A 27,995-nucleotide genomic window follows, 5' to 3' on the forward strand; every position below is an offset into this window, starting at 1 on the left:
CCAGCACTACAGTTGAGGACTCTGGCCAATTAAAAGTTCATCCCATTTATTTTCATTAATGAACTTGTTTCTTAACTTTTAGAAATACATGCTGAAATATTTACAAGCTAAATGATACATCTGAGGACTTGCTTGAAAATGATAGGAGGCAGGGGATACATATACACATGCATGTACATATATAAAATAAGACTAGCCACTGAGTCTAACTAGTGGTGAGTTTTAATAGAGGCTAATTATACTGTTCTACTTTTATGTAGGTCTTAAATTTTCCAAAATAAAAAGTTAAAAAAATCTGATTGCTCGCATTCCATTCCAATCTTATCGAGTAATCTTCTGAGTAATAAAATCTGGCTCTCCTCACCGGCTTTTCACAGAGAAAATACACATGACAAACTGACAACTGTTTGGCCTTAAAGACACAAATGTGTATTTCTCTTTCAAATGGCACACAGCCTCTACATTGGGTTCTTATGAATTTGGTAAGAATCATTTCCTCTTGAGGCTGATTAAACTTTGGATATTGAGGGCAACCCAACGTCTGGATCTCCAACTAAAACCAGATCTTAGTTATGGCCACCCCAAGGGGCCAGGCCTCTCCCTGAAATCCTAACCAGACTTCAATCATGATCAACACGTCTAAGGGTCCCAAGAATCATGAAGATGACGACTTTCTATGAACTCATTTACTGTACCTCACTGAAGTTTGCTACTGATTCTAGATAAGGCAGAAAAAATCTGGCATTTTAATTCCTTAATAATAATTTAGTACCTTAATACTATAATAAATTGTTTTTTCTTGATACTGAATAATAGAATATGGCAAACTAGCACTTTAATTCCTTTACTTTATAACCACAATCTTGTCAAACTACTACACAAAGCCATCCTTGGCTGACTTTATGTTAGATTGTTTCGTATCTCATCTTAATCCTGATGAAGAGAGAAGCCATTCACCACCTGCTGCATCTCCCAGATCAGCCAGTAAGCCAGGAGTGCTTTGTGTTCCTAGCATGATCTCACACAGAGCACCTCTGATGTGGTAGTTTCATTACTTTCCAAAGCTTGGCAGAGAGTATTTTAGTATATTCTGTGATCGTTCACCATGTCTATGAGAATGAATACAGTGCCCTAATAGGCACTATACCAAGAGGAGCAGACACAGATCCCATGTGCTAGCTTTCTCAACATGACCTTGCATGACCATATGACCTTGCATTAAGTCATTTAACCCAATTACTTGGTTTCACTACCTATAAAGGGACAGCAAGATTTGAAAATTATAAATCACAAAGAATTGCTATGATATATGTAGCTGAAAACACAGTTGACAAAGCTAGCTATAGAAAGATACATGCTGCCAAATTAGCTGTATGTGAAAAAAAATCACCTGCTTAAGCATCAGTTTTTAAAATAAATCCCTATTATGTGTACAGACACAGAAACGAATACATTTGTAATCTGACAAGACCAAGTTAAAAGAAATCTTGATACAGGATTTGAAACAAAGACCAAAAGCTAATCAAAAGCTCCTGAATGCTCTTCTACATTATTTCATAGCTAGAGGACAGTGTTCATCAGAAGGATATTTTGAATTTTCTACTACTAAAGGAATCTCTTAGGGATGTAAAAATATATTCTAGTTCACTGTACATCTTTGCTATTAAAAGCAGAATTCAAATTTATTCATAACCACCCAAAATTGAAGCACCATTATTTAAAACATTTAAACTGCGAAAATTCTATAAAATAGTCTTAAACAGAACAATCAGATAAAACTGTACACCAACACACCTCTAGTAACAGTGCACTTCATATTTAAAACAAGGGACTAGTTCAGAGTCAATAGCTTTATTAGAAAAAGATTAATACTAAAACTTTTCAATGACAGAGACAATCAAATTTGTAACAGAAAGTCAGAGATACTTTATTTTCACTTCTAAATCCAAAGGCTAGGTATAGCAGAGTTGTAAAAATGGAATCCCACTTAGTCTGATTTACACAAATACTAACGTTTAATCCTGTTTTCAAAGTCCAAGAATGAAAACTTGCAATTAAACACTGAGCAAGCCACATGTTTAGGTAATATTTCTTAAAAAGTCTTAAAGAAAAAAATATGATACAGGACCTAAGTTTTCAGTGGCATATATATGCTATCAACACATGTTCTGAAATCTGGTAAGGTCACATCAGTCCTGAATTAATTTTTAATTAAAAAAACAAAACAAAACAAAACAAACAAAAAAAACAAAACAAAAAACAACTAACTGAGCTTTATACTTTTTCTATGCCACTATAGTTTTCTTTCACCTCATTTTAATGTCGATCTTCACTTTAAGCCGTTTTCAGTTTTCTTCCAAAAATCTTCGAACAGTAGTCCTACAATGCAAAATTTGGGGAAAAATGATAATTAGACGACATGTAAAAGGCAAATTTTTATGACTAAGTGTTGGCCCAGTCACTAACTGCTAATTAACATATGTATATGGAATGTTTGTATTCTTTTTAATTCTCAAGGCATCAGTGTGGACTTAAAGCCTTGTGCCTGTGTATGCTTGCCTATGTGTGAATGGCTCACACACAAACATAATAATATTGCTGTCCTAGAAGAAGAAAGCCATCGACAAACCAATTTGGTACTTCCTTTCATTTATTTTATCCCAAGCCACTAGCCCAAAGAATGAATAGTTTATAGGTTTTAAGAACTCTTATAAAACCTAACTTTTCATAGTTCTTTAAAAACCCAAATTCATTCTATATGATCCATCAGATCTTTGTGTTTCACAGATTGGAGGTATCTGTCCTTGCTACTCACTGCCGCTTTAAACGTATCAGCCAGTTGACTACTTCCTATGTACCTATGGCTGACTGCAAATGCTCCTACACCGTAGGAAATATTAAACACATACCTCTTTAAAGACTTGAGAATTGCATTGAATGTAACAAGGCGAATAATATGAAGTGTTTATTGTATTTAAAATTCTTTAAAGATATCTAATTCTGGGCACCACTGCATCCCTACATATAGTTGAAAAAAAATTCCATTCTGTTAACATTTGATTTAAGTTTTCACGCAATACACAAAAAACCCCTCTGTGCTTCTTGTAAAGAACAAAAAAGATACACAACAGTTAAGCGTAAAGATCACAGGCAATAGCATTCAAACATGGATGTGGGTAGAGAAAGGAGTACCTGGCATGAGTACCTGCTTAGTTTGACTGAATCCTTGATTTTTAATTTGGCTTTTCATGGGCCGCTCACAACACCAACGCTGTGTGAGGTATGGTAGTCAGCTGCAATAATTCATAAACCCTACACTTCCATCAATCCAATGCTACTGGCTCTCGAGTTACAGAACAAACTGCATTAGAATGCAAGGCAATAAAGCAAAAAACTAGAAACATCCTTGACAAAGAAATACTAGCAGTTTAATTAAAACAAAGTAGTCCAACATGTGCCTCAGAAATATTTAAGTTTTTAAAGCATATGTCTCTGCCAATGTACCAACACAAGATGGACTTAATACCAAAAAGAAAAAAAAAAACAGTTCAACCTTTTTATTAAAAAAAAGAAAAAAAAAGAAATGACAGCAAAATCCCTAAAAAAAAGGATAATTAACTTTTCAATGGCGACTATATTACAAACGTGGGCAATAATTTCCAAAGAGGCACACTAATGGGGGCACGAGTCTGCTACAAAATAGCTGAGACAAAACAATGTACCTCAAAATGTTTTGCAGGACTACACTGTCTTTTCCTTCAGAAGATGCTTTTGTATGTCTTCTTACTCGGCTTAGCTCCATCTTCATCTGTGCATACTTACGCTGCACTGTCAAACAGTAACAAAAAGCCCTAATCAAAGTGAGAAACAATACACTTACCTCTGTCTGATCTGAGGTCTTATCAGATCAGTTTTAATTGGACTGAGTGTCACCTTCAGATTTAATGTCTTCACTGGTCCCATTGACCTCATTCTTAGTATCACTTTCCTTTGATTCAGTGTTTGTGTCTTCACTCTGTTTTTCTCGACTACTGGACTTCACACTACTTTTTTTATCATCAGATCCCCTCTTTTCTGCCATAAAAGAAGACATTGATCGTGGATTTTAAAGTAAAATACAATACATACATGACATTTTGAAAAGTGAAACAATTGAGAGAGAAAAGACAATTATTTCCCACAGACTGCAAGTAACACAGTTTGGTCAATCTATTAAAGGGATAAAATTTGTAATTTATGAAACAGGGAGAGGGCTGAACTGGGAATTAAGAGAAAGCAAAAGGTAAACAGGAGGCAAATTCTGTCTAACTGGTGAAAAGCTATTAAGTACGAGCAACTCCAAATGACTGCAGGATCTAAGATTTAAGTAAGTTTCAATTTGCGTAAGGAACATCAAAACGCAATGGGAAAGGTATGGAAGATAGTACACAAAAACTGTTCACATGAAATAAATTATGAAGGTAAAAAAGTAAAAACAGTAACTGCAAAAGGTGAAAAGCTGAACACTTAATGGGCATGTTTCTCCAACTATAGATTTTTTAATACAAAAGATTACTTACATATGTACATATTTGAATACCTAAAAGGAACAAGCCCAATAAAAGAAAGTGGATCTCAGATCTCAATCCAAGTACTGAACTTTAGTGCTTTGCTAAGAAAAGTAATATATATGCCATCTCAGAGTTGTTTTTCCAAAAGAAGAAAAATAAAATTCAACTCAGCTGTGAATAAAGAATGGAAAAAGTAAATCTCAATTTTTTCTCCCACTGTTTTCCTTGGAATGGTAAACCTCAGACTAGGGGCAAAAAGTGGTACACGGAGCAAGTATATCCAGCCTTTTCAGTTCCAAGTATTGCCTAACAAATGATTTCTACAGAAAATGTTAATGCAAACTACAAACTTTGTGGAAAAATTATTTTTCCCCTTAAAATTACATTAAGAATAGCTGGTCTAGCAGAGTAGTTCATAGACAGAAAGACGTTTTAAGAGAAGCACAACCCTCTACAGATTCTAGACAAAGTTGTTAAGACACAACAGCATGTAACTGGGAGAGGGATGGTAATGAAAACAAAATATGGTGGTGGCAGGGGGCACTCATTCAAAGAATGGAAGAACTGAAGAACTTATGTGAAGGAGCATATTCAGTCCATAAGACTTGCAAAATGCACACGAAGCAAAGTCCAAGTGGCTGACTGCAGGACTTGCTCCATGTCTGTCCGTCGACTTATGAGAACTGTGCCAGTACAGTGTGCTCTAACTGACCTTGTGGGAAAGTCCTCCCTTTGTGCCTTATGGGCTTCTCCGGTGCACAGGTAGCTTCAATGAAGAAGAGTCGTCTTGTTGCCCCGTAGAGGACTAGTAGTCAGTCCAATAATCTTATCTTCTGCCCTATGTAGATATGGTAGATCTTAATAGTCCTAAGGACATCCACAAAGTACGGTGGATTTCAGGGCTACAGATTAAAAAAGGAAACTCTCTTGACAGAGAGAACTCTAAATTGGTTGGTGTTAAGAAATATAGGTCTGTGGAAGAAACCACTTTTCACTGTGGAGTTGAAGTGCTTCCATCACAGCACCTGGAGTAGTGAACTCCGCCTCTTGTGCCATTATCAAATGCTGTTCCTGCAGAGTTCAGGCCTTCCGTCATTTATATACCTAGGAGAGCCTGAATGCCCACATGGCATTTTCAAAAGTCAATAAATTGTATCATTTCTAAAAGAGATCCCCAAGTTTAAGACAAATCTATAATGCATTCCCAATCTTTCAAGGTGGACCTGATGCAGAGCTTTTCTCCAAATTAAATCTTCTCTCCTTCCTCTGTACCTCACCAGGAATAATCCCTGTTTCTCCATAAACCAAACACAGTGCAGCTTCTTTACTTAAGCAAGTGTTTTAGTATTTCTATGATGTCATTATTACAATTAGGATTTTATTATAGCTCAACAATTCAGGACATCTTTGTGCTCTATCCAGAAATGACACAAACATGTCTGTTTTTAGTCAGGCCAGAGCCATTTACTGCTCATCGTTGATCACAGTTATGAAGGCTAGCTAGCTTTTGTTCCCGAGAACAAATCCAACTATTTTAAGTGACATGAAGTATGATATAGCAAAGAGCTTTAGTTCTCAAAGACAAATGATTAATTTGATCTCTGACATTCACTGTCTGGATCTTGAGATTAGACCCTTCACCCAAAAGATACATTATATTAAAAAAGTCTTTAAAAAAGGCTGGGTGAAACTTTCTTAGGACTAATGTCAAATCAGTTAATCATTTGTAGCAACTGTGTGTTGAATCACAGAATTAAGTTCTAATCTTAAAGCTCATGACAGTAAGTTTAATTGGCTCCATGTTGCAGAAAAATCCAAATATATGTAAATATTTTTAAAAGAAAAGGTATACCTATTTGAGGAAGAATGAAAGTGTAAGACCAAAAGTGTCCAATGTTTGTGCTACTAGTTCTCTAACTCTAACAAAAACCTATGTCTGCCCCCCAAAAAAACCCACAAAAAAACAAAAACCATAGAATAGTTCCATAAAAGAAATTAAGAAATGGGTGTCACATAAAAGTCCAGTTTAATAAACTCAAAACACAGCAGCACATATGTTGGGTGATTGAACATGGACACAGAGAGCAGAACAGGATGGAACAAGCAGAGCCAAGAAAATTAGAAATAGGCCCTTGCTCTCATTCCTAAAAACCATGCAAAGCAGAACGGCCCAGTCAATACAAAATGAAAGATGCTCAAAGAATCTAAAGAAAATACAGAAAGGAGATCCTGATGATTAAAATAATTATCTTTCAGTGAAGACTAAGCTAAAAGATGAGAATATCCATGTGAAAACATGCCGAAGACAAAATGAAAAAGTCCATTAACAGTGCAGTGAATAGTGCATTCCAGCCATCGGAATGCCACAGAAAACCAAAGGGAAAAGTAGAAGGGAAAGAGCATGTTGTTTCAATAGAAACCACGGTTAAGACATAGGTAAGGTATTCAACTTCTGCAAACTCAGAAGTTAATTACAGAGTTAAATGAAGGCTGCACATGAGGATCAATGCAACACAGCACACTTACTCTGCAAGACATACTATGGAACACACAGCAGATAAAAAAAAGGTTGCCAATAAACAAGCTAATAATTTCTATAGTCTAATAACCCTGAAAAGTAATGCAATACTTGGAAAAATAGGGATAATAAACCTTCAAGTTAACAAATGAAGGATGTGGTTTTAACGTGTTCTAAGGAAACATCAGGTCAACTATCATTCACACAAATCAGAGCAGAAAAGGGGAAAATAATGCCTGTTTCCTACTGAATGGTGCTTGTGGTAAGTATAAAGAAGAATACGGTTTGAAATGGAACTCTGCCTATGCCCAAAGAAATGTGAGTGGGGACAAAAGAGTGTGAAGTAGTCTCTTATTAATAAATTAAATTCTCACATAAACTAACCTTTCTCCTTGGATTTTCTATCTTGTTCTCTGTCCCGACTTTTGCTCCTATGCTTATAGGACTTTCGATCCCGACTTTTTGATCTTCTTCGATCCCGACTACGAGATCTATGCTTTCTTTCTGATCTATCATGGCTTCTGCTTCTTCGTCGATCTCTACTTCTTCACAATTGAAAACAAAAGAAAAACAACTTCAGCTGACGTTACAATGAGAAAAAAAAATCTTGACAATTATACGCCGTTCATTAACAAGATCAAGTATCCTTAAAAGGCAGAGTCCACTAATACATATTTACAGTAGAAATCTTAAGAATTGAAAATGAATAAAAATCTAACTTTAATTTCTCAAATAGTACTTAGTAATCTTTTTTTTTTTTTTTTTTTGAGAAAGAGAGGGCAAGCACACAGGTGGGGAGGAGAGAGGGAGAGAATCTTTAGCAGGCTCCATGCTGAACATAGAGAGCCCGATGTGGTGCTTTATCTCATGACCTGAGCTGAAATCAAGAGTCACAGACGCTTAACCGACAGAGCCACCCAGGCACCCCTATCATTGTGCTTTTTAAAACTCTTCAATCCCAACTCTTAAACAGTAAAATGGATTTCATTTTCCATATTTTTAAAGAATTACAAAACATTTTAGTTATGTTCTGCATGATGTCATCCAAAGCAAAAGTAGGTAACTTTACCAAAGTGACTTATAATAATTTAAATGTCTTCTTAGAATCAGTGAGAATAGAATCACTTAAAGAGACCATCTGGTAACATGTACTTCCTAGGAAGAGTGCATCAAACCTCTTCCGACTGGTGGGAAGTAAAAAGAAGTTGCCTTGAAGATAGACTGGCTTACTGATTCTACTCTCATACTCCACTCCATCCTAATGCCTGACAATACTTAAGAACTTCCCAAGGACCACAAAGATAACACTGGCAATTGCTACTGTTCAGGGCCTACTCGTTACACACTAGGCACCGTCTTGCATGCTCTATATACCTGCTTCGCCTTCTTTCTCTACTTCGCGATCTCTTGTGGTCCCGAGACCTGCTGCACCTTCGGTCTGAAGTTCGGCTTGAATGCCGACTTCGTGAACGACTTCTCTTTCTTCTTTCTCTGTCTCTTGCCCTTTCTTTCTCTCTTTCCTCCTCTTCTCTCCGTCTTTTCCTTTCTCTTTCTTCTCTTTCTCTCTCCCGCTCTTTTTCTCTTTCTTCTCGTTCTTGTTTCTCCTTTTTTAAACGCTCATCACGATCAGGTTCTTCAGTTCTTTTTCTTAACTTTTCCTGAAAGAAAACAAGTTTGATTTTTATAGAATACCCTTAAAAACACTATCAAATAATGGTTACCTAATGTAAAGCATGTGTAGATCAACTTACGGAATTTCACACCCTAAAAGAAAAATGCAGAAATTCCAACACCATGTTTGTATGCAAGATGTTATTACTTGACTAAGTCCTTAGGGATAGTCTCCCAAATTCCTGACACAAGAGCATGAAGAAAATAAAGTGCTCTGATAATCTGATGGACAGTAAAATTTTATAGGGATCATCAGTTTCAAATAAGACACAGAAGCAAAATATCAACAAGAGGCCTATGTCTCTATGTGATCAACTTTTAGCCCTCCTAAAACAGAGTATTAGCTGTGGCTAAAGTGCATGCTTGAAAGAAACTTACTTTTAATTCTTCTACAGTAGCTTTAATTTTGGCATAGCCCATGTGCTGTTTTCCCATCAAATGGTCATCTACCCGGGACTGGGCATCTCCTACTATCAAAAAGGCTCCACATACTTCACAAACTTCCATTTGTTTTTCTTGGGCAGCAAAACTTTCAATCGTCTAAAATGATAAATCAGTTTATTAGAAGAGTATCTGAGGAAGAGAGAACAAAATCCAAAATAGTACTTAAAATCTAGAATAGATTTCTAATTCCATGTATTTCTCCAAAACTCTAATATTGAGCAGCAACTAATCAACTTTTAGAGCAAGGAAGCAAGGCAACAGCAACCAACTTTCTATACTAAAAAGAAGTGTTGAGACCCCATCACTCAATTGTAACAAATGAATTGCTCACACCACCTTGAAAAAGGTTAACTGTCTTTCAGAAAGGTACCTATTCTAGTCCAAATTCATTTCTTAGGTTTAAAAGGCTAAAGATGTGCTCTAAGTCAGTAGAGCATGTGGCTCTTGATCTCAGGGTTGTGAGTTCAAGCCTACAATGGGGATAGAGCTTACTTAAAAAAAAAAAAAAAAAAAAAAAATTGGGGCAGCCAAGGGGGCTCAGCGGTTTAGCACTGCCTTCAGCCCAGGGCCTGATCCTGGAGACCCAGGATTGAGTCCCACGTCAGGCTCCCTGCATGGAGCCTGCTTCTCCTTCTGCCTGTGTCTCTGCCTTTCTGCCTCATCTCTCTATATATACATATATCATGAATAAATAAATAAAATCTTAAAAAAAAAATTGTTTCCCCCTAAAATGCTTAGGAAACTGAATTCACTAAGCATAATCTGTACATATCCTATTCAATATCTAGGAACCATTGGCCAATTATATCCTACCATCAATATCCAAAACATACATATTACATTCTCTAATTAATACAAAAAAGTAGAAAATACTTTGAGTATACCAATTTTGAGCTAAGGTAAGTATGTATGGGGTAATTTATTTTAACAAGAAAATTAAGGGGCGCCTGGGTGGCTCAGTCTAGCAACCGACTCGATTTCAGCTTGGGTCATGATCTTAGGGTCATGGTGGGCTCCCAACTCAGTGAGGAGTCTGCTTCTTTTCCTTTCCTTCTTTCCCCACTTGCACGCATACGCTCTAAAAATAAATGTATCTTTAAGAAAGAGAGAGAGAGAAAGACCAACCCAGGCCCCAATGAATAGTCATGATCTAAGCCATGGGTTGGCATGTAGCAGCTAGAAGCTTGCTTTTGTAAATAAAGTTTTATTGGAACACAGCCACATTCAAATGTTTATGCATTATTCAAAGCTACTTTCATAATATAAAGCCAGAGCTTGGTAGCTGCTAGGGACCCTGTGTACTACAAACTTAGTTATTTACTGTGTGGCCCTTCAAGATACAATTTGCAGCTCTTGATTTAGAACATTAGAAAACTGTTTACTAAGACTGTCAAATAGGAAGAGGTCCTAGTAATTCACAGCTAAACAGCCGGGATAAATCAAAATGAGGTTGCTACTCACCGAGGTTGTGGACCTAAGCAATTCTCTCTCTTCTTTTAACTGTTCAACTAATTTCATCATTCCCTGGGCTTCTTCTACTTTTCCTTCAGATCCTAATTCTTCAATCTAAGGGAATTTAAAAAAAAGAAAGGCAAAGCGGTCAAGACTCCTTTCTAACCAACTATTCAAGTATTTTTCTGTTCTTCCCCAAACTTCATTAGCCTTTCGAGTTGTTTTGGGTCTCTCATTTGGTTTTGTTTATTGAAGTATCTTTGGGTTAAATCAACTTTTTTTTTTTACAGCATTAATAAAGTGTATTTGACATGCAATAACTACATATTTTTAAGGTGCACAATCTGATAACTTTTGACAACCATGAAACTAACCCCTTCATCTAGATAATGAACACATGCATCACCCCAAATCTTTGTAATACACCTCTTCCTTGAGCAACTACTGATCTGCTGTCACTATAGATGTTTCCCTTTTCTAGAATTTTATATAAATGGAATTATGGGGAAAAATGGAATTATGTACTTATTTCTTTTTTTTTTAAGTCTGGTTTCTTTCGCTCAGCCTAATTATCTTAAAATTTACCCTCAGTATTACATGTAGTTGATTCATTTTTATTAATGAGCACTATTCTACTATACATCATAGCATTTATCCATTCACCTACTGACAAACATTTGAGCTGGTTCCAGTTTAGGGATTTTGCCAATTATGAACAAAGATGCTATGAGCACTGATATACAAGTCTGTAAATATATGCTTTTGTTTCTTTTGGATCAATATCTAGGACTGGAATGATTCATGGTGGATCTTTTTTAACTTTTTAAGAAACCTACTCTTTTTCCAAAGTGGTTATGCCATCTTACATCCCACCAGCAGTGTAGGACTGTTCCGGTTTGCCCACATCTTCATTAACACTTGGAATGGTCTTTTTAATTTTAGCCATTCTGACAGAGATACAATAAATATCTCATTGTGGCTTTAATTTATATTTTCCTAAAGACTAATGACTTTGAGCATCTTTACATATATGTATTTGACAGCCCTTTAACTTCTTTGGTTAAGTGTCTATTCCAAATATTTTGTTGTTCATGTACACAATTCTTACCTGTTGCAGGAGTACATCAATTTTATCTGTTAGAACCTGAATTTTTTCTTCATTTTTGCCTGTTGGGCCAGCTGCCTATTGAAGAGATAATAAAATGTATTATCATAAATAAAAAACAAATATTGGGCTCCCTGCATGAAGCCTACTTCTCCCTCTGCTTATGTCTCTGCCTCTTTCTCTGTGTCTCTCATGAATAAATAAATCTTTAAAAAAAAAAAAAGTTAAAATGTTGTGTCACAAGGATAGTAACCCAGTCACCTTCATTTTCTGGTACTCAATTACATATTTCATCAGTTGCTGATAATTAGGAGAAAAATCTAAATGAGTAGCAAAATGAGTACTACTAATAAAGACTGGAAAAAATGAGTTACTTTTAAGTTTATGTCATTCTAGAGCACAAATTATTGAACCTGACCACAAGTTTCAATATTAGGGAGGTCTCTGGGTCTCCAGAGAACAAAGACACTTTACAAAGACTACAAATTAATTTCATACTCACCCCAGAGGACTGCTGGTTTTGAGATAATGCCAAACGAGCATGGCCCCGTCTAATTCTACGTTCTACTTCTGCAAGTAAGCTCTGTAGGTATCGCAGAAAATCTCTCTCATAGCCAACCTTCATAAAACGAGAACTCTTCTCATACCTGGTTAAGAACAAACAGAATTTCTTTCTTTCCAAATCTTTATCCATTACAACTCACATATTCTATCTTAACTAATCTTATAGAGACTGTTGCATTTACTCTGAAGAGTAAACCGGGTGCATAAGAAGTCCATTTCTTTTTTTTTTTTTTCAAGATTTTATTTATTCATGACAGACACAGAGAGAGGCAGAGACATAGGCAGAGGGGAGAAGCAGACTCCATGCAGGAAGCTCACTGTGGGACTTGATCCCAGGACTCTGGGATCACACCCTGAACCAAAGGCAGATGCTCAACTGCTGAGCCACCCAGGCATCCCTAGAAATGGACTTCTTGGGCAGCCTGGGTGGCTTAGTGGTTTAGTGCTGCCTTCAGCCCAGCACGGGATCCTGGAGACCCAGGATCGAGTCCCGCGTCAGGCTCCCTGTATCTCTCACGAATAAATAAATAAAATCTTAAAAAAAAAAAAAAAAAGTTCCATTTCTAGTCCCTTATCCAACCTCATAAAGGGAAGGTAGTACTTAGTATTATGTGTGGTTAAGAGCACGGATTTTAAAATATGGAAAATCTAGGTGCTTGAACACCAGCTCTATCACAATACTGGATCTGTGACCCTAGCCCCAGGACAAGTTTTATTTCTAAAATCAGGACTGATAAAAAACAAACATGATACAGACAAAAAGCTTAGCATTCAGCAGAACTTACACATATAATATGTACTCATATGGTACATATTATTATGGTACTCATATTCAAAAATGATTGTATCACTTTTGTAACTATGACTTTCTACCACCCCACCTAATGTATAATAACCTCAGCAAGACATTGATTTTATACTAATTCTAGTTACTTCTTCAATCCTTGTCCCCTTTAAACCAAAGAACAGGGGCACCTAGGTGGCTCAGCAGTTTAGTGCCTCCCTTCGGCCCGGGGCGTGATCCTGGAATCCCGGGATCAAGTCCTGCATCGGGTTCCCTGCATGGAGCCTGCTTCTCCCTCTGCCTGTGTTTCTGCCTCTCTCTCTGTGTATCTCATGAATAAATAAATAAAGTCTTTAAAAAACAAAACAAAAAAACAAAGAACTACTAAGTAAGGGGAAATGACCAAAAAAGATAACTTACTGTTTTCGAAGGTTTTCATCATGAATTTTTTCACAAGGACCTGGCGGGGGGTGCGGGGGGAGGGAAGAATGAGAAATATGATTGTAGAAGTTATTGGTGATGTTAACCTTTTCTCGCACCAAAACAAGAAGTTCTTAGAGAGAGAGAGAGAGAGAGAAAGACCCATTTTATCACAGAATGGTCTGTATTACCTAAATTGAGCCACAAAACAATGTGCCCTAGTAAACACGTGAAAATTGCTCTCCTTAATCTTTAAGATCAGTATAATGGAGAGCAACTATATGGTAAGAAAAGAGAAGAAAAACGAGGTAATGGGAGGAAAGAAATTGTACCCACTGTCACCTGAAAAAACCGTGATGAGGGTGAACCAATGGTCTACCACTCATCTTTTACTAATTTGGGGCATCCACAAATGAAGCCAAATAAGTACAAGGATGTTTGAGCCCTACTCCTTCCTATTTCCAGAAGGCAATTTCATTCATGTCACCTATGCCTTCTGGAATATACTTCCACATTTCTAAACTATTCATTTTTCTTGGTATATCTTAGACATCGAAATTTTATGTCAAAAAAGTTTTTAGATTAAATAAACACTTTATATTTTGACTGTGCAAGTACTGTTACCCGCTGAGCCAAACAAAAGGGGCATTATGACGACTTAGGATATACTTCATATTTCTGTTGGAATTCTTTTCGTTTATTAGTTTTTTGTAATTCTGAACTCTTCTCAAACACTTTAAAGTCAGCTACAGAGATTCTCTCAAGATTCCAAATCTATCAGATAACCAGCTTCAGTTTTGCCCCTGAGCTTTCTATTCTGCTTTGATCTGGTCTCTGTATTTTCTAAACTCACTAGTAAGAGTTGTCATCCTGAGAGGTTCCTTTTCTGGTCTGTATTGGATGAAGTTTACTGGATCTCGTTTTTCTCCTTGGTTTTATACCCATGTGTTGGTGGAGTTTCCAGAGAAAAGAATCATGGGAGATTAATTTGTTGAGATCTTGCATGTCTGAAAATGTCTTTTTTCACTCTCATACTTTGAATGTTTGGCTATATAGCTAACCTAGGAATATTTTTTCGCTCAAAATCCTGAAGGTGTTTCTCCAAAGTCTTCAAGCTTCCAGTGTTGTTACTGACAAATCTGAGGCCATGCTGATTTATAATCCTATGTGTCCCTGTCCCACCCCCACCACCCTGAAATTTCAGTGGTATGTCTTGGGATGGATCATTTTTCATCCTTTGTGCTGAGCATTTAAGGACACACTCAATCTAATGTTCTTCAGTATTGCAAAATTTTTAATGTCCTTCCTTCTGCTTTCTCTAGAACTCCTAATTAGTGTTGTACTAATAGAATTTCTTCAAATTTTAGTTTTTTTCTGTCGGATCACCCAATATTCCAGCAAATTTCTTTGATTTTATTCTCAAACTTTTACACTGACTTTATTTCACTCTTCAGTCCTATTTTCCAAGAGCTCTTTCTGGTTTTTCAAAAGTTCTCTTTTTATAATAACACCCTATTCCTGATATCCTCTCTTATTTCTCCAAAGATACTAAATTTAGTTAAGACTTAGTATCTTAGGGCACCTGGCTGGCTCAGTAGATAGAACATGCAACTCCTGATCTCAGGGCCAGGCGTTCCCATGTTGGGTATAGAGGTTACTTTAAAAACAAAAAAATTCAGTATCTTTTCTTCTACTTTCCCTATCATCTCTAATTCCACTAAACTTCCCCCCTCCCCTGTTGATTTTGGCTAATCTATTATTTGAAGGTTTCCTTCAAATGTCTAACTGGTATTCCTTGGCTGGCAAATCACTTCCAAAATCTAACTGGAAGTTGGTATGCACAGGCAGGGTTTGTCAACTATTATGGGCTTTACCACAGGAAAATCAGCAGCAAAATTCTTTTAGATTCCCCAAGGGTCAGTACCTGTAGATCACTTCTCTGGAACTGTTCACTTTCTCTAAAGAATCCTCTTCTCTTCTGCCTGGGGAAAAACATCTGGCTGTATCCTTCTAGGAACAGGGCAGAGGAAGGGAATGGGAAAACCCCACTATTAAGAATATAGACTTAACTCTCTTAATAAGTCTCATTTTACTCATTACTGCCCTGTGCTGTGTCTGGAATCCCAATATCTAAATTCGTCCAGCCCTAATGGGCTTCTGATGCTCTAGAGCAAGCACCATGCTTAATGAATTAACTTCTCTTTTATATTTCTAGAATGATACTAATTATGTACCATCCTTGGGAGAAGAAAATTCACTCAATTTTTTTTTCTTTCTGTGGTTCAGATGAACTACAGTCTCGGTCCAATTTCTATAGAAAAACACCTCCTAGTGTCTCCTCAGGGGCAAGGGTAGGAGAGGTATAATCACCAGATGCACAGGTATAAAGAGTCCCTCCAAGGACATCTGGCACTGCCTTTTTAGTTGGGAGAGGTTTTTGGTTCTCACAGTTGAGAGGTATTATTGGCATCTAGTGGGGCCAGAAATGCTACTAAACGTCAGCCCCCCTAAAACAAAATTATCCAGTTCAAAATATCAAATGTCAAGGTTGAGAGATCCTAAACTAGACTAATTTTTCATTTTCAGCCCCATGATTCAACTGACTGCTATGGTACCTGGTGCCTCCAAATGCTGAGCCTGTCCAGGGTTCTGCTGATCACTCACTCACTTCCTTTTATTATCCCCTTCTGCAGGCTTTTAGAGTACAGGTTTCTCTGCTCTGTTGAATCTGCTGCTACTCTTCCATCCGCTTGTCATCTTCCAAAAAATGTGTTGATATCTCTAATGTTATCTCCTCTTCTGTTTATACCTTTTTTGTTTTTAAATTTTCATTTTAGTGGAGGGTTTTGGGAAGGAATGGAAATAGACATGTATGTTCACTTAAGCCACCATGTTTAACTAGACTGGCATTTATTAATATGTTCAAAAATCTAAGCCAGGAAGAAAATCATTTTATCAACAAACCTTATATATAAGAAAAAACTTTTCAAAATTTATAAAGTACTAGTTTTTATTTTACATCATACTTTGATAAAGGCTACACAGAAAATTCACTTACCAAGATCAGAACGAGTGTTTGTGAACAATTCCGCAGGACAAAAACCACAGAGATAATATTTACAAACCTAGTGAAGAAAAACAAAAGTACTTAACTTTTAAAAATTGTTCAGCTTTAGAAGTATATTGGAAAAGGGTGCCAAATTACTATTGTCTCATTTCTTAAGCTTTTATCTTTTAACCAAATAAGAACGATTTCATTTGTTAAAAGACATTAATTTAGGGACTTTCAAATTCCCAGATTTTAGTAAAAAATGTGCAGGATGGACAAAGAGTTACTAATATTTTCTACTATCTACTTTTGATCACTGCTCTCCCCACATAGCAACAACAAATATGGAAAAGATACCCAGAGACCAAATTTTATTAAAATAAAAACAAAAAACCTACACTGTTATTATTGTTCTAAATTTATTAAAGACCAGAACCAATTTACAGATTAGGATTTGGAAATCACTATCTAAATTACAAATAACAGGGGGATCCCTGGGTGGCTCAGCGGTTTAGTGCCTGCCTTTGGCCCGGGGTGTGATCCTGGAGTCCTGGGATCGAGTCCCACATCGGGCTCCCTTCATGGAGCCTGCTTCTCCCTCTGCCTGTGTCTCTGCACCTCTCTCTCTCTGTGTATAAATAAACAATTTATTTAAAAAAAAAAAAAACATTTATTTAGAGCAATCTGGATCAATATAAGATCCAGACTTCTTTTTTTTAATATTTTATTTATTTATTCATGAGACAGAGACAGAGACAGAGACAGAAAGAGAGAAAGAGAGAGAGAGAGAGAGAGAGAGAGAGAGAGATACAGGCAGAGGGAGAAGCATGCTCCATGCAGGGAGCCTGACGTGGGACTCGATCCCGAGTCTCCAGGATCATGCCCTGGGCTGAAGGTGGCGCTAAACCACTGAGCCACCCGGGCTGCCCAAGATCCAGACTTCAACTAACTACAATGTACTGGATATTGTCACATACACCAGCACTTTACTGAGCAACTCCTGATGGGCTCAGGCTCCTACAGTATGAGCAGACTATAATCAGGAAACCAACTTCTAATTCTCTCCATCAGTACTTTTGAAACTTCTTCAGATCCATCTCAAGACTGCTCTAGTTGATATTTAATTCTATATACTAGAAACCAAAAACTGTTAAGCACAATTCCAAAGTGTCTCTTTCTTATAATACTTCATTGTTGAGGATTGGATGTTAGGACTGGATGTTAAATTTGAAATTATATTCTTCCTTAAAGATCAACTCTTTTTTTTCTTTTTTAAAGCAATCTCCATGGGGAACCTGGCTGACTCAGTAGAACATGCAACCCTTGATCTCAGGGTTGTGAGTCTGAGCCTCATGTTGGGCATAGAAATTACTTTTAAATAAATCACTGGGAGCAGAGATTACAAATCATCTCTACGCCCATTGTGGAGATCAAACCCACAACCTCAAGATCAAGAGTCGCATGCTCTACTGACTGAGCCAATCAAGCACCCCAAAGGTCAACTGTTTCACACTTGAATATGGTTCCATAAACTGTGTCCAGAAGAATTAAGGTCGTAAAGAACAAAGATTCAAAAATCAGGGGTGCCCGGGTGGCTTGTCGGCTCAGGTCATGATTTCAGGGTCCTACTAGGATGAAGCCCCACATCAGGTTCCCTGCTCAATAAGGAGTCTGCTTCTCCCTCCTCCTGCTTTCTCTCAAATAAATAAAATCTTAAAAAAATATATTTAAAAAATCATATCTAAACAGCAGATTTAGTTTTATATTAATATTATCCTGTTATACATAGCCATATGTCAAGAGTATCTTTGAATCATTTTCTTTTCTTTAGCAGTTCTTCTAAATACTGTTTTTTTTTTTTAAATTATTATTTGGAACGTAAACAGTATTCTTATAAATTATTAAAAATATTCCTAAATGCCCAAATAGTTAATGTTCTTTCAAATTATTTCCAAACTTTCAGTGTCCATGTAACATTTAAAAATGCTATATACTGGGATGCCTGGGTGGCTCAGTGGTCAAGCGTCTGCCTTCAGCCCAGGGCAGGATCCTAGAGTCCTGGGATTGAGTCCCACACTGGGCTCCCTGCGTGGAGCCTGCTTCTCTCTCTGCCTATGTCTCTGCCCCTCCACCTCTGTCTCTCATGAATAAATAAAATCTTTAAAAATAAATTAGTTAAAAAAATTAAAAAATAAAAATGCTATATACTTTCCCAATTATCAAAGAGTCTGATTTGTTACACTTGGCATCCACATTAAGTGTATCACAATAAAATACCAATGCCAATACTCAATTTAAAAAATATTTAGGCATCTCTTTTATTTGAGGGAGGGAGGAAAGAGACAAGGTATGCCATTTATCTTTCAGACTATTAACCCTGGTTTCAAGGGCTCAAAAATTAACAAATTTCCAATAACTGTAATAATTACATATAAGAGCTTAGTAATAGCTACTGCCAGCATTTACCATTATTTACATCTAAAAATTGTATGGTAATATAGTTTAAAATTAAATTTAGTATACAGCACTCATAGGTATGAAACTTTACTATTGTGCATCTTATTTTGATTTTATTTTTAATAGCGTTCCTATTTATCATCATAACTAATATAAGACTACTATTCCTTTGTTTAAACTGTGTCAATCTCTAGGATCCTCAAAAATGGCTCATCACGAAAACAAGAGGGGCACCCAGCTGACTCAAGTCAGTGGAGCATGCAACTCTTGATCTTGGGGTTGTGAATTTGAGCCCCATGCTGGGTATAGAGATTACTTAAATAAATTTAAAAAAATAATAAAGTGGCCTTTAAGTGACAGTTTAATTTTAACAAGTAAAAAATGGCACTTCAACAATCACTTAATACTATGTGCTAAAAACAATTCAGGAAATCCAAGAATGAGTAAGCCCCACTCAAGATCAGTCTAATGAAGACAATCAAAAACAAAAAATACAATATACTAGAATATATACGCAACACCAGGTACAGAAGTGATTTTAGTCAGGAATGTCTGGTCATCAGGTGGTAAAGCCTGAACTGGTACTTAGATTCAGAAGTAAAAAGACTGCAAGACATTCTAGTCATAAGGAAAACAAAAACAGTATGTGAAAAAAGTAACAGTATGAAATGGGCATGGGTAAACATATATATAGACAACAAAGTGCAGAGTTTCAATCCGGGCTGACACCCACTGTGAACTACAGACTTTAACTCTGCCTTGGTTTCCTCATATTTAAAAAAGGAGACTATTTCACAGGAGATTATAACACTTTAAATTACATGTTTGTTACACTGGGAGAGATGGGCAATTTGTCTGATTTTTACAATACTTCAGTTACTTTTTAAAAAATGGTTTTAGGCACTATATACACCAGGTAAGACATGCCTGCCAGCGGGCTAATCAGGTGCTACTTACAACTTAGTCTGATCACCCCATGTGAGACCAGGGAGATCAACCATTCAACCTGCCCTAAAGCTATCTAGCTATTTACAGAATCCAGATTAGAACCCACTTTTCTAATCAGGTTCTGTATGTTCTTTCCATTCTTCAACACTCCTTAAGTTAAGATACTACTGTAAGCACATCAAAATGTTACTCTATTCATTAAACTCTAGTTAATTAGATTGCTTTTTTTATTTAAGATTTTATTTATTTATCTGACAGACAGCACAAGCAGGGGGAGCTGCAGAGGAAAAGGGAGAAGCAGGCTCTCAGCTGAGCAGGGAGCCCCATGTGGGACTTGATCCCATGACCCTGGGATCATGATGACTTGAGCCAAAGGCAGACACTTAACCAACTGAACCACCCAGACACCCCTAGACTGCCTCTTTTAACCCACCCCAGGGACTAAGGATCACTCTCTCTCTCTTTTTCTTTTTTTTAAAGATTTTTATTTATTTATTCATGAGAGACAGAGACAGAGAGAGAGAGAAAGGCAGAGACATAAGCAGGTTCCATGCAGGGAGCCTGATATGCAACTCGATCCCGGGACCCCAGGACCACACCCTGGGCCAAAGGCAGGCATTTAACCACAGCCACCCAGACATCCCACTATGATATTTTTTTAAAGATTTTATTTATATACTAAATAAATTTATTTATTTATTAAATATTTATTTATTCATGACACACACACACACACACACACACACACAAAGGCAGACAGGCAGAGGGAGAAGCAGGCTCCATGCAGGGAGCCCCATGTGGGACTCAATCCCGGGTCCCCAGGATCACGCCCTGGGCCGAAGGTGGCGCTAAACCGCTGAGCCACCCAGGGATCCCCCACTAAGATCTTTAACTAAAAATACTAACAATCTTTTAGTCAGCAAGTCTTCACTAAATATCCATCATGGAGCTAACAATCGGATAACCAAGGTGGAAGGGGTAATAGGTACCAAGGGAGTGGGATAGCCAAAATTCTTGTCATTTATCTCCTGATAAATCTAAGGTAGCACCACTGATGAGAAGAGTTCAATCTCAATATCATCCTTTAGTGAATTTACTACCAGTGAAGAAAAAAAAAATTAAGGAAAGTTTTTTTTTAAGTTTTTTTTTTTAACGTAATCTCTACACCCGATGTGGGGCTCAAACTCACAACCCCAAGATCCCAAGATCAAGAGTCACACATTCTACAAACTAAACAAGTCAGGTACCCCAACTAAGGTAGATTTCTATGTACCAACAAGGAAAGATGCCACAATAAAAATGAAAATTGTTAAACGTTTATGTATTACATAATATTATATTGAGCTACCTATAGCTTTCAGGTATATATACATACATATATACCCCCCACACACATATATATACATAGGTATATGTCTGTAAGTTATCAGGACAGGCTCAGACACATACCATTTTTTTAAGTTTTCCAAGGGAATTTGTTATTGGGAGGGGATTCTACTTTTTAAAATTAAAATGTCACTTAAAAAAAAGTCACTTAAAATAAATTCCACTTTATTTTTTTTAAGATTCTTTTTTTAAAAATTCATTTAAGTAATCTCTACACCCAGCATGGGGCAGTTTATTTCTAAGTTAAATTTTAATTTTTCACAGTAAGCATGTCTCCTCTGGTGAAAAATAATTTTAGGGGTGCCTGCTTCTCCCGCTCCTGCTGCCCCCCCCACTTGTGCTCTCTGGCTCTCACTATCAAATAAATAAAATCTTTAAAAGTAATAATAATTTTAATGATGCTAAACTCAAAGGAAAACATAATAAAATCAATTCCCTCCCAATATGTTAATGGAATCAATCTTTAACGAGGACTTAACACACACACTGGAAAGCTTAAGCAAGCATAAGTAACTCAGAAAACTCAGAATATTGCTGAGACTTCCACTGTAACAAACCTTTTTTTTTTTTTAAGCATTTACTCTTCAATTCTTCAAGGCACAATCCATTCTGGTCATCGATTTAGACCACTTCTGATAACAAAAGTACCTGAAGAATACCTTATTGATCTTTTATATACATTTGTAAGATGAAAAACAAATCAGACTGCAAATTCTTTTAAAGCCTAAGCCATGTACCAATTTTTGGTCCAAATTGTGTAGGATAAGTTAAACTTAAATTGCATTCTATTAACCAATATAAGTATATTTCTGTAAGCACAGTTACACTGAAATGTTTTAAAAATAAGAAAAACATTGATTTTTGTCTTTCTACACCCACCTGAATCAAACAGTTCTCCCTTGAGCTAATCAAATATTTTCAATGCCGCCTGCATTATTTTTGTTAAAGTGCTTTCCCAAGTCAGTTGAATTCCTAGTTGTTTCTCACCCAACAGTCAGGCCAGATAGTTGTTATTACAGATCGTAAAGCCTTCAAATCATTAAAGGACATATAAATGTCTTTACAACTGTAATATGCTCTAACAGAACTATAATACAGGCCCCTAGCTAAAATACTGTCTGTGAATGTCTTTGAGAGTTTCTCTGGTATTCTAAGTTACTAACAATCGTGGATATATTTTTGGTTCCATGAGATAACAAGTTCCATTTTATAAACAAATCATCAACAGAATTATTTATTCAATTTCTACATCAGGTTATCTAAAAATTCATCATGTTGACAACAGTCAATCTGATATTCAACCTCCTGCTTAGAAGTCTTCAATTGTTTCCCAATGTAATTTAGTCGTTCCAACTTTGAACAAGGCTTATAAAAAGCACTCAAACACAGATTCCTGACCATCTATCCACACGTCCTCTCCCCCAACAAAAACAAACAATGACTCCATTGTAACACTATTCAATTTTTCAGGCCTAAGATTTTCTCCAGCCTCTAGTAACATCTGTCTTCTCTCCCATTCCCTGGGGTCATTCCTACCAATCCTTCAGGTCCCAGTACTTAAGGGTCACTGTAAGAGGCCTTTCCCAAGTACATACGCCAGTCTAGATTATTAGATGCCCCTCTAATGTATGCTTTTCTAGACCCTATACATGTCCTACTGTGGCATGTGCCACATTGTTTTACAAAAGCACGTTTACTCCTTTATATCTGCCACCAGATTGATGATGCTCTTAAGCCAAATGCCTATCTCTGTTATTATAGTGCTACATTTTCGTTGAATAAATGAATACAATAAATTTCCCCAAGTTACAACTAAGAAATGATGAGAAAACTGGGGGGGCACCTGGATGCTACAGTCAGTTAAGCAGCTGACTCTTGGTTTCTGCTCAGGTGGTGATCTCAGTGTCATGAGATGGAGCCCTGTGACCCCTTGTCACAGAGTCTACTTAAGAGTCTCCCTCCATCCCTCCCCTCCAAACAAATCTTAAAAAAAGAGAAATGATGAAAAAATTAAACATATTTCATAAAACAATGAAGCACTATTATTACTAACTTAAGCTACTCTCTCCCTTTGTGAAGAAATCAACTCTAATGACACACATTTTTCTTAAAGGAATCAAACAAATATTAAAGAAATACCTTAATATTTTCAATGTGATGATAGTATTGTGGTTATGCCTTCTTGAAATCCTTGTATTTTAGAGATGTATGATGATGTCTTTAAAGCTTAAATGATAGATTTGCTTCAAAAAAGGAAAGGATAAGGAATATAGAGACAATACTGGCAATGTGTTGATAATGTTGCATTGGGTATGGTTACATAGAGAATTCATTATAATATTCACTCTACTTTTGTATATGTTTTGGGAAGAAAAAGCAAACAACAGTTACATACACATACAACACATAGACTGGTGCCAATTTGAAGAAGCCCAACACTTAACATGTACTACAGAATACGACCAGAAATGCCTACATTTCTGACAGAATATTTTGGTGACTCTGAATTAAATCTAGTGAAATACTTAGATGTCATGCACTATAATTACCAATTTTCAAAGTTTACAAGTAAAAATGTGGACAGAGCTTTAGCTTTTCTTTTCCAAATAGTTTTCAGTGTCGATGAAAATATTTGTTAACATCCTGAAGATTTTAGAAAGGAACATTTAGTTCAATTACCTTCCTAAATTACTAAATCTTCACCAAACGGGGGGGGGGGGGGCATACTTGAATTTGATAAATTATAAAAGAAATCTCATTTTGGATATTATCAGAATCAGAGGTAAGTCAACAGTTAAATAATTTCATTTCTGGGTTGAGATTTACAATGTAAAAACCTCTTTTTGAAGTACAAAGTTCCTGTTATATTATACAAAAGATAATGAAGATTCTATACCAAACTTTAAAGTACCCTGCAGGGCAGCTCTGGTGGCGGTTTAGCGCCGCCTGCAGCCCGGGGTGTGATCCTGGAGACCCGGGATCCAGTACCACATCGGGCTTCCTGCATGGAGCCTGCTTCTCCATCTGCCTGTGTCTCTGCCCCTCTTTCGCTCTCTCTGAATGAATAAATAAATAAATCTAATAAATAAATAAAGTCCCCTGCAAAGAATTAAAAATAGGGGGCACCTGGGTGGCTCAGTGGGTTAAGTGTCCAATTCTTGATTTTAGCTCAGGTCAAGATCTTAGGGTCGTGAGACGGAGTTCTGTGCTGCGCTCAGTGCTGGGCATGGAGCCTGCTTAAGATTCTCTCTCCCCTCCTCTGCCCCTCCCTCCTCTCATAATTTTTTGAGGGAGAAATTCCCTACAATCTATTCAGCTAATGTGAAAGCTATTTATTCATGCCTTCTCTGGCAAACACTGAAATATCCCCAAGTGGACACTAACTGAAAGGTACTCACAATAGGTAGTTAAAAATCACATGGTTTCTTCGTTGCTGTGGACAGAGCAAATAAACTGCTTTATGCAAAAATATTAATCTCAAGGAAATGTAAAATATTAATAAACAAGGCAGTAAGATATATGAATGAATCCTTGCAATAGTATTAAAAGTAATTTGACTTTAAGGGCAGCCCAGGTGGCTCAGCGGTTTAGCGCTGCTTTCGGCCCAGAGCATGATCCTGGAGACCAGGGATCAAGTCCCACGTCGGGCTCCCTGCATGGAGCCTCCTTCTCCCTCTGCCTGTGTCTCTGCCTCTCTCCCTCCCTGTGTCTCATGAACAGATAAACAAAACCTTAAAAAATAAAATAAAAGTAATTTGACTTTAGCTGAAAACTTCCTCTCAAATCTGGCTGGAAAGGCCTGTAAAACCCCAGTAAAGCACTTTCCAAGATTCAACCGGGATAGTGGTTCCGTATATACACCATTACAAACAAAGGAAAAACCAATAATTAGCATCACCGAAGCATCCTTTACTTAAAATGAAGCCTCAAGTGCTACTAGCTCACAACTAAAAACCCAGGTGTGTCAGGAAACTGTAGTGCACAAGATTTAGAATGCATAAGAGGCCATTTAAAGAAAATCCTGATTTCCGGAGCTTTCCCTCAGACCTACAGATCATAATCTCTTATGGATGAGGTACAGAAATCTGCATTTAAAACAAATTCCACAAGTCAGTCACAGACTTCCAAAAAGTACCTTTACCACTAAGGTAAAGTTTCCATTTCAATTGTTAAACAAAAGAACTCCACCCAGCCGAAACAGCTTTTCCCATCTAGTGCAAATGCAGCAAGGAAATTTTTCAAGATTAGAATAGGAATGTAAAAATATTTGGTAATATCAGGTTGCAGTGATCCTGAAACCTTTACAGTATATGCTAGGGTTGTCCATTCCTCCAGGATTTTTACCACTAACAACCAACAGCTAAGACTATGCAAATAACCCGGAAATGATGCCGTGAGCTTCCACAGCTTTATTATACCCTGGAGTCATTCAGTTATAGTTAGACTAGGCCATGTGCTTTGTTCCAGGTCAACACCAACCTCCTCCCGCCACCCCACCCCCACCCCTACAGACATGAATCTGAAATCGGTAATTGATTTTTTCAAATACTTGAACAGAGAATGAAGTGCAACCTACCATTAAAGGCATAAGAGAAGGATTGTAGCTGAAATGATATAAGACCAAGTTGCTATTCCACAGCTCCACTGCTAACTATAAACCCAGGTATAGAGAGCAATGTGGCAATAAAATACAATCAGGAAAACAAAGTTTCTCCACAACACGTGTTCAAAACCAAGGAGGCATAGATGTTAGACTACTCCAATTGATGACCAGGCAATCAAAAGCAATTTTCTCTTTAATCCAAATGTCCTAAATTATAATGTTCTTTTCTTTGCAAGGCAAGATGGAAAGATTCCTAAGTAGTAAAAAACAAAACAAAACAAAACTGACTTCATTCTGACAAATGCCTAGAAAGAGGGTCAAAACAAGCAACAAAGTTACTCATCTTCCTATTTTAACAAGCAGGGAGAAAAAACCCAATGTCAAAAAACAAAACCAAAAAAAACAAAACAAAACAAAACAAAACAGGAAAGAAAGGCAGGCAGGCTTTCCAAAAGCTTCCCCTCTTGAGGTCAGTGACAGATGTGTGAATTTGACCGCACACAATAAATTCTACCATAATCCTTCACGCTACTTTGGAATCAAGCAACACTCCAATACAGCTTTAGCCACTATTTGTTAAGACACGGAAAGGACTCATGTAGCACCTGCTTATTTTCCTGCATTGCAAAAGAGAAATTTTACTCTGACCAAAACCTACATTAAAAAAAAAAAAAAAAAGAGTAAGCAACTAGCCTTTTAAAAAAGCCTATCTGCAGTATATATATTTTGATTAGTAACTGCCTTTAAATTACCATGTTGTTTGACTATAACCGCAAGCTCAATAAAATTAAAAATCTACGCCTGTTCTTCAAGTTGAGACTTAGCATAAACATAACGCTCCATATTCAAAACACTTGAAAGACACTGGCATCCGCAGAGAGTCAGTTCGACAGAATTGTGGAAGGTGAACAAGACTACAAATATTGGGTTTAGTTCTGCCACTTAACTTGCCAAGAGACCTTGGGCAGCCTCTCAAGTCTCACCTGTGAAACCGGGTTTCTATTTACCCCTATTCAAAAGGTAAAGAAGGACCAAGTGAGTTTTGCTCTATCCAAGTATAACGAACACTTTTGTTAGTTTCAGGTGTACAATACAGTGATTCAACAATTCTTACGTTTCTCAGTGCTCATCAAGATACGTGTACTCTTATCGAAGGAGTGTTTTACGTGAAAGAAAAAACCCTTGACAACCATCTACATGAAGGGCTTCCTAAAACGTCCTGCACCCCCCCCCCCCGGCAGTATCTGTAAAATCATCACGGGAAACCTTACCTTCACGTTCCATGACCTCTTAAAAATCTAAATTTCCTCACAGAAGCGTCGAAATCGAACCATTACTGAAGGGATAAATAGGGTGCCGCGATTTTTACCAGCAACCCTGGCCAGAAATTTCGCTCTCAATACGACGCTCCACCCAAATAACGGAAGAATTTGTCTTTTTTTTTTCCCCCCTGTTTCATAACGAGGCGAAAACTCTAGAGCCTCTAAAATGTAATAAATTCCTTTCCCGCGTTTCCCTGCCTCGTTAAGGTGCTCTTCGAGCGTGCCAAGGGCCCTCCTGGACTTCCCCAACACTAAAACAACAACAACAAATCATCCTCCTCCCCGGACCCGGGCGGGCTCCTCCCTCGCCGCCACAGGATCAGACAGTCGACCCCGCGCGGCCCGCGCCCCACACCGCGCCGCCGGCCGGCCGGGCCCCAGCCCGCGCCGCTCCCCTCCCCCACGGCGCCCGGGCACAGACCCAAGGCCCGCGGGACTTACACTCTCGTGGTCCCACCGCACGTTGCTGCGCTTCTCGTCCGGGGCGAGGTTTCGGTCCCGGCCCATTAACTCATCCAACAGTTGCGCGGCCGAAATCATGGTGCTTTTCTCGGGCGGCTGCTCCCACCAGCCCTGGCACCCGCCAAAGGAAACGCCGCGACACGGTCGCCTACCCCTTCAGCCCGCTCGCAGGCCCAAAAGCCTCCTCTAATGAGGAGCCGATAAGACAAAATGGCCGCCGCGCGGGCGCCTTCCCAGCATGCCGTGCGCGCGCGTGCGCC

The 27,995-nt window shown here is 37.6% G+C and overlaps 1 protein-coding gene across 8 annotated transcripts; it reads right to left on the reverse strand.

Moving 5' to 3' along the window:
- Positions 1-1,835: 1,835 nt before the first annotated feature.
- Positions 1,836-27,958, reverse strand: LUC7L3 (LUC7 like 3 pre-mRNA splicing factor). 8 transcript variants are annotated; one of them, XM_041725090.1, is made up of 12 exons: positions 27,715-27,958; positions 16,567-16,633; positions 13,509-13,548; positions 12,243-12,387; positions 11,744-11,818; positions 10,645-10,749; positions 9,118-9,279; positions 8,443-8,726; positions 7,453-7,613; positions 3,934-4,074; positions 3,723-3,828; positions 1,836-2,379 (listed from the first exon to the last, which is right to left on the reverse strand). In XM_041725090.1, exons 1-12 carry the CDS (start codon positions 27,811-27,813, stop codon positions 2,346-2,348), a joined length of 1,419 nt encoding a protein of 472 aa, XP_041581024.1. In that variant the 5' UTR covers positions 27,814-27,958; the 3' UTR covers positions 1,836-2,345. The 8 variants fall into 8 exon arrangements, with proteins under 8 accessions (XP_041581024.1, XP_041581028.1, XP_041581027.1 ...); XM_041725094.1 differs by adding an exon at positions 15,433-15,518 and having other exon boundaries at positions 1,836-3,828; positions 27,715-27,772; XM_041725093.1 differs by lacking the exon at positions 3,934-4,074.
- Positions 27,959-27,995: the final 37 nt, after the last annotated feature.

This window comes from Vulpes lagopus, chromosome 12, assembly GCF_018345385.1.
Source record: "Vulpes lagopus strain Blue_001 chromosome 12, ASM1834538v1, whole genome shotgun sequence".
Taxonomy (NCBI): Eukaryota; Metazoa; Chordata; class Mammalia; order Carnivora; family Canidae; genus Vulpes; species Vulpes lagopus.